Source organism: Nycticebus coucang, chromosome 2 (genome assembly GCF_027406575.1).
Source record: "Nycticebus coucang isolate mNycCou1 chromosome 2, mNycCou1.pri, whole genome shotgun sequence".
NCBI classification, from domain to species: domain Eukaryota; kingdom Metazoa; phylum Chordata; class Mammalia; order Primates; family Lorisidae; genus Nycticebus; species Nycticebus coucang.
Genome location: NC_069781.1, coordinates 17,898,746 through 17,906,167, shown reverse-complemented (window position 1 = coordinate 17,906,167; position 7,422 = coordinate 17,898,746). Strand labels below are relative to the sequence as shown.

General features: G+C 37.3%; 1 protein-coding gene across 1 annotated transcript; it reads left to right on the top strand.

The window, feature by feature from the left end:
- Window positions 1–4,716: 4,716 nt before the first annotated feature.
- LOC128575353 (spindle and kinetochore-associated protein 2-like) lies at window positions 4,717–5,204 on the top strand. The gene has a single exon (XM_053576974.1). The coding sequence runs from the start codon at window positions 4,730–4,732 to the stop codon at window positions 5,090–5,092; it is 363 nt and encodes a 120-aa protein (XP_053432949.1). The 5' UTR covers window positions 4,717–4,729; the 3' UTR covers window positions 5,093–5,204.
- The last annotated feature ends 2,218 nt before the right edge of the window (window positions 5,205–7,422 follow it).

Below are 7,422 nucleotides of genomic sequence, written 5' to 3'. Positions count from 1 at the left end.
TGACTTTCCCAAGGTCAGAGAAAGTGAGATCTCTTCTTCATAGAGGACCACATGATACCCAACTCTGGGGGCTCCCTTTACATAGACTGCAAAGTACGTGTGGTACCCTAGTGTCGAACCAAAGCAGCCCTGCCTCTGTCATTTCCCATCTTCTCTTCTGTCAAAGTATGCACTGCTCATGAACTGTAAATAACTTTACTTCCTGGTAAGATCACACTTGACTCCATTGACTCCACCTTGACAATGTGCCCAGCAGGAGTAAAGAGACGGCAAGACCTCCTCCTTCCAGTCCCTACAGCGTCCTCCTCACAGTCTGCCCTGAGACCTTCATGGAGAATCCTGTAACACACACTGTCCCATTTACATCAATCTCTATAAAAGGCCAGGACTATGAAGTAATCTCTCATAAACAGATTCTAACCCCCACACTGCTCTGTACATCCCCAAATCCCACTCCTATTCTAGCCTCCCCAAAGCCCTCTGCAGTGCCCTCTGCACATGGGGTCTTCACCAGCAAGATCCCTGCATTTTCAATGACTTCTCCCCAGGTTCCTTCCACAGTCTTTGTCCGCCTGAAATCTAGCTGATGTGGGAGGAAATGTCTTCTCTCTTTCACTGTGCCTACATATGCTGAGAATTGAACTTGAAGAACTGAACTGAGTTAGTAGAGATACTGGCGACCCCCTTTATGATGGGAGTTATATATTTTGTGATGGGCACCGGAGTAGAGACACTTATATATGAATCTCCACTTCTCCACTACTAAAAAGGGCAAACCATCAAGTGTATTTCTCCGCTTTGAAACTCCTGGCAGATGTAATGGGTATAACAGTACTTATTCTATGAGTTTATTATAAAGAGAAAAGTCTCCTTTTTTCCTCATCACCTTTTCTAGGTCACACTTCTATTCTTCTACAAACACACACACACTACAGTTGAAGTTTATACCATTAGTCTATGCCCCTTCCTTTCTTCTGTCATCTGCAATCCCCCTCAGGTCACTACCCTTTATTCCTTGAAGTTCTTAGCTCTTAGATTGCTGTCACTTCTTCAACAGTACTTCTAGCATAGTTCTCTTTTTATAATATCTTTATTGAGATGGCATTCACACACCATAAAATTACCTATCTAAAATGTACAATTTAAAGATTCTTAGCAAATCCACAAAGTTGTACAACCATTGCCACAATCTAGTTTTAGAACATTTTCATCAACCTAAAAAGAAACCCTGTACGTGGTATTCATTAGCACACACTCTCTCTAGGCAGCCACGAATCTATTTTCTCTCTCTACAGATTTGCCTATTCTGGACATTTTATATATATGGAATCAGACATATGTCTGGCATATGCTTTGCTTCTCTTACTTAGCATAATGTTTTAAATGTTCATCCATATTGTAGCATGCATCTGTGCCTTATTTATTGTTATTTGATGAATAATATTCCATTGTATGGATATACCACATTCTGTTTATCCATTCATCAGTTAATGAGCATTTGGGTTTTTTCCACTTTTTCACTACTATGAATAATGCTTCTATTCCCATTTTTGTATGAGTTTTTGTGTAGACATATTTTTCATTTCTCTTGAATATACACCTAGGAGAGCAATTGCTAGGTCTCACCATAACTATACATTTAACAATTTGAGCACCTGCCAAATTGGCTTCCTAAGTGGCTGCAGCATTTTACATTCCCACCAATAATGAATGAGGGTTCCATGTCTTCATATTCTCTCTAACACTGGTTATTGTCAGTCTTTTTCTTCATAGCCATCCTATCGGTGTTTCATTGTGGCTTTGATTTGCATTTTTCTGGTAACTAATGATGTTGAAGGAGTATTCTAACATGGCCGTCTGCTTACTGAGCATGTTAGTTGCTCCAGACTGTGACATCCATTAATGTGATCTTTCTACACCCTCACCTCTAGGTTCCTTGGCCACATCTCTCCCATGACCACACCCTCTGCCTCACCTCAAGCACTCATTCCCTCAGCCATACATTAACCACATCCTTAAAAACAACATCAACACCTCCATGATGTCAACTGTAGGAATTCCACCCACCTATTACCACCTCCTAACTTTCTAGCTCACGGTATATGGTTCCCAGACTCTTAAAATTCTTTGGCTCCACTGTGACTTACAGTTCATGGATCCTACAGGTTTCTCACTGTTCCTTGCTCTCCCAAGCTCTCACTTTTTGACTTAGTCAGCTTCACTTTCTATGATCCATAATTATAATCACTACTTTACCTATATCTCAACTCCTTTGCCTTTTTACACTTCATCACATTTGTTTGGCAGAATTACAGTCCTACTTAAACCAATTTTTTCTCATCTTCACTTGCATTCACACAATTAAATTGAGTAGCAGGAAAACAGAACCTCAATAATTTGTTTTCATTTTAAATTCATGGCCACTAAACTCATGGGAACTCCCAGTATATTTCCCCAGCCCAATCATTCTCCCACTGTCCTAGGTAGTTATTTAATAAACTTCTCTGCTCTCCTCAAATCTCTAACACCTTCTTTACCACTCTTAGTTTCAGGCTGTCTTCTATTTCAATGAGAAAATACCTGTAAAGAACTTTCCACTTGCTTTATCATCATGCCTACTAAACTCCCCACTGCTACCCATTAATGAACTCACTCTGCTCCCAGTTAGGCACCAGATCCTAATCCTTCTAATATCCTCATCACCTCAACAATATTCCCACTCTCTCTCCTCCACTATCAAATTTCCCCTCTCTACTCAATTATTCCCATTAGCAAACAAACATACTATAGTATGTACTTTCTTAAATTCCCCCTCCGACCCCACACCCTGCTCCAACTATTGACTCATTCACAATTTCTCTTTACAGCAAATTTCCTTGATGGAATTAGTTTTTAGCTATACTTATAGCCCCTCTATATCATCTTCTTCCTTTGTCTCTTGAACCAGGCTAGAATCAGGTATTTTTGTCTTCATTATTTCACCAAAATTGTTCATGTTAGGGTCAACAATGATCTCTGTGTTGCTAAACCCAATAGTCAATCCTCAGTACTTATCTTATTTAAACTTCCTTTCTCTTGAAATATTTATCTCAGTTGGAGTCAGGGATGCCCTTCATAGTTTCTGGTTTTACCTCTTAATTTCCTTTGTCAGATCCTTTCCCTCTTCCTGACTTTTTAGCTTCAGAATACCCTCATGTTCTGTCTTCAGATTTCTTGTTCTCTCTAGCTACGCTCACTCTCCAGGTCATCTTCTCCAGCTCCAGGGTGAAGCTCCAGAGCTGTAAATACCACCTACAGACTAATGACCACCTTGTTTACATTCTCCATTGACCTCTGTCTTGAAATCCAGGCTTAGCTAGCTAACCTTCCTGTGTACATCACCTCTTGAATATCTAATAAGTCTCCCAAACTTAACATGTCTCACCCCAAAATTTCTGATGCCCCACAGCCCAGCCTATTCCTTCACTATCTTACATTCCAATGAGCAGTGTCCTGCCTGCCTATTCTTTTCAATGCACAGGCAAAATCCTAAAACTGACCCCTTCTTTTTATCTCCACTACCACAGCTTGGTTCCAAGCCAGCAGTTCCTTCTCTGGCCTGAATCATTGTAATGGCACTCTACCTAGTCTAAGGCTTCCATTGATTGTTACCCCCTCCCCTATTCCCTACACAGAAGTCAGAGGAACTGTTTAAAAATGCTATTCAAATCCTTTCTCGTCTCACTCTGCATAAGTCTTTATAATTTCTCACAAAGATCAACATAACCTGGGCTCCCTTGATGAGCTGACAGCCAGTCTTTCCTGTCATTACCCCTCAAACTCCATGCTGTAGCCAATGACCTCCTTGCTATTTGCCAAACATGCCAAACACCTTCTTGCCCCAGGGGCTTTGCACTTGCCTGAAAGCTTCTTCTCCCGAATAATTTGTATGACTCACCCACTTATGTCTTCCAACTCTGCTCAAAGATCCCCACTCAAAGATCCCCTCTTTCAAGAGAAAGGAGATGGCACTGTGCTCCTTTCTCTATCCCTTTGCTCTGCATTTACCTCCACCTGAAATAGCATGTATTTGTCTGTTTGCCTGCTTGCTTGTTTTTATTTTCTTTTTTTAAATTTTTTATTAAACCATAAACACATAGATCATGTATACATTAATTCATTTATAGGGTACAATGTGCTGATTTCATATAGAATTAGGAACGCTTACATCACACTTGTTGACATAATAATTAAGTAAATGAGATGAGGTATATATTAACCAGTGTTATTTATTTTCTATATACCCGCAGCAGAAAGCATGTTACATCACAGCTATGATTTAACAATAAAAAAAAAAAAAGAAAGCATGTTACATGAGCAAAGGATCTTCATTTGTTTTATTTGCTGTGGGATCCTCCATAGGTACAGAAATCCCTTGGACACAGTAGGTTCAATAAATGTTTTATGAATAAATAAATGAATGCATAAATCAATTTATTGATTAGCTTTATGACTAAGACTTAGGTATCATATTCAGCAAAAAACATTCATAGATACTTCTATTTATAAATTGACAAATAATTGTGTAAATTTATGGGATGTAATGTGATGTTTTCATATATGTATACATTATGGAAATATTCAGTCAAGCTTAATAATATATCTATCACCTCACCACTTTATACTTTTATTTGTGCGATGAGAAGGTTAAAAATTTATGTTAGCATCTGAGGAATGTCAACTATTCAACATGGAGGCGGAGGTCGATAAGCTGGAACTGATGTTCCAGAAAGCTGACTCTGATCTGGATTACATTCAGTACAGGCTGGAAAATGAAATCAAGACTAATCATCCTGATTCAGCAGGCGAGAAAAGTCCAGTTACACTGTTAAAGGAAATGCCAGCGATAAAGTCTCGATATCAAACTTTGTACACACGCTTCAAACTAGCTGCTGTTGAGCAGAAAGAGACTAAGAGCGGCATTTGTACTACTGTGAATAAGACTATAAACATGATACAACTACAAAAGCAAACAGACCTGGAGCTGTCACCACTGACTGAAGAAGAGAAAAATACAGCAGAGCAATTAAAATCTCACATGCCAGACTTATGAAGAAATGGACTTCCAAAAGGGAACTCTAATAGAGAAGAAATCAATTCCACAAAAATTTAGGAAGATGTCTTTTAATGGTTGATAACTAGTGGGAGGGGGCTGGTGAAGGAGAAGGAGGTTTGGCTTGAAGACTGATAATGCTGCCTCTCATATGAGAGAAGAATAATAAAGTTAAGCCAAAAGGATGGAAAAAAAAATCTATGTTAGCAATTTTGGAATATATAATACATTGACTGTGATCACCATAAAATGTAATAGATTACTAAAACTTATTCCTCCAGTCTAATTGAACCACTGAATCCTTTTATCACTATCTCCCCTTTCCCTATTCTTTTCTCCCAACCAGCCGATGGTAACCATCTTTCTACTCTATGTTGACATAGATTGATTATTTTCAGATTCCATGTATAAATAAGATCATACAGTATTTGTCTTTCTGTGCTTGGCTTATTTAACTCAGAATAATATCCTCTAGTTCCATCCATGTTTTTGCAAATGACAGAATTTTCTTCTTTTTAAGGTTGTATAGTATTCTATTATATATATATGTATATATATCATGTTTTCTTATTTCATTCATTGGTATAGTATTCTATTATATATATGTATACGTATATGTATAGTATTCTATTTATATATATTATGTTTTCTTTATTTATGTTTGTTTATATATGTATAGTATTGTTTATATATGTTTATATATTTATTTATATATGTATGTTTATATATGTATAGTATTCTATTTTATATATATATATCATGTTTTCTTTATTAATTCATTGGTCAATGGACACTCAGGTTGACTTCATATCCTGGCTACTATGAGTAGTGCTGAAATGAACATGGGAATGCAGATATTTCTTTCATGTACCAATGTCAATTTCTTTGGATATAGAAAAGATATATGAAAAAATTCTCCATAACTGTAGTCATCAGGGAAGTGCAAATTAACATCACAATGAGATACCTCTTCATGTCTCTTAGAATGGCTGTTATTAAAAGATGAATAATAAGTGTTGGTTAAAGTGAGTAGGACACTGTCCTTGCACACTGTCGGTGAGGATGTTAAAGAAATTGAAATTGGCATGTCAGAGACACTTCTGGCAGCAGCAACTCAGTTCTTGAGAAATGAGGCAGCACAATGCCCTAGTAGAAAATCCATATCAGGCATCAGAAGACTGGATTCTAGTTCTAGCTTTGCGTCTACCTACCTTGAAGCTATCTGACTTCAGGTAAATGATATTTCCCCTTTGGGTCTCCATTTGTATGACCACATTGTGACAGTTTTAAGTGAAATAATATTCAATGATTATATCTCCCAGAAATTTAAGCTTCATTGATGGTAAATGAATGATTGTGAGTTAAACAATGGCATTCCTACTGTTTTATGTGATTGAGTAATAAGTCTTCCTAGCAACAGGGTTTAATATTAAGGACCGTGTTTTCAAGCAGTATAAGCTATAATTCTCCCTATCTGCCTACTTTTATAATTCTATTTCTCAATCAGTTCAGACACAGGGGAGAGGATCACTTGTTATCTGGTCCATCTTAGATCTCCCAATTGAGTGTTTTACATACATCTTCTCAACCCTCACCCCAGCTTTGCAATGTAGGTATTATCCTAATTTTACAGATGAGGAAGATGAAGTTGAAATAACTTGATTAAAGTCACCCCACTAGAAAGATAATATAAGATTTTAGCTCACGTCTGAATTTCTCAGAACCCTTGATTTTTTTTTTTTTATTCTTTAAACCATAGAGGGACAAAGATCTTAACAGAATTTCAGATTTTGCCCGCTGTATGACATTCAACACATCAATGTACCACTATGAGCCTCATTTTTATCGTCTATAAAACAGGACCAATAACACCAGCCTGCCTACATCAAAAGGGATATGCAATCCCTATTGTGAGGATTATATGAGATGGTACAAGTAAAAGCACCTTAAAAAGTATAGGAAAGTATAAACTACCATTCACCTGAAGATTTTGTTTTTAGGGCATATAAGGTATCGCTCAATCTCAAATATAGAGAAAAAATTAGGAAACAGTCAGAAACTGAAGAAATCTTTGCAAATTTGTCTGTCTCAAAGGAAAGACAAGATCTAGCTTCATTTCAACTGACTTTCCAGTCTAATGACCTAGAATTCACTGTTCTGCTTTTATTTTCATCCCAATGTGCTGCAGCCCACGTGAAAATGTCTGATAAACTGGGAGCTTCTTTTGATGCATGGGAAAAGAAGATGTTTTCTATTCCAAGCACCCATATCTTTTCTGAATATTTTTCTTCATATTCTTCTGGGGGTTTTGATCTCACATTATTTTTCTT

What these genes read in the sequence shown, in the direction of transcription:
- LOC128575353 (XM_053576974.1), top strand. Translation starts at nt 4,730, where the DNA reads ATGGAGGCGGAGGTCGATAAGCTGGAACTGATGTTCCAGAAAGCTGAC.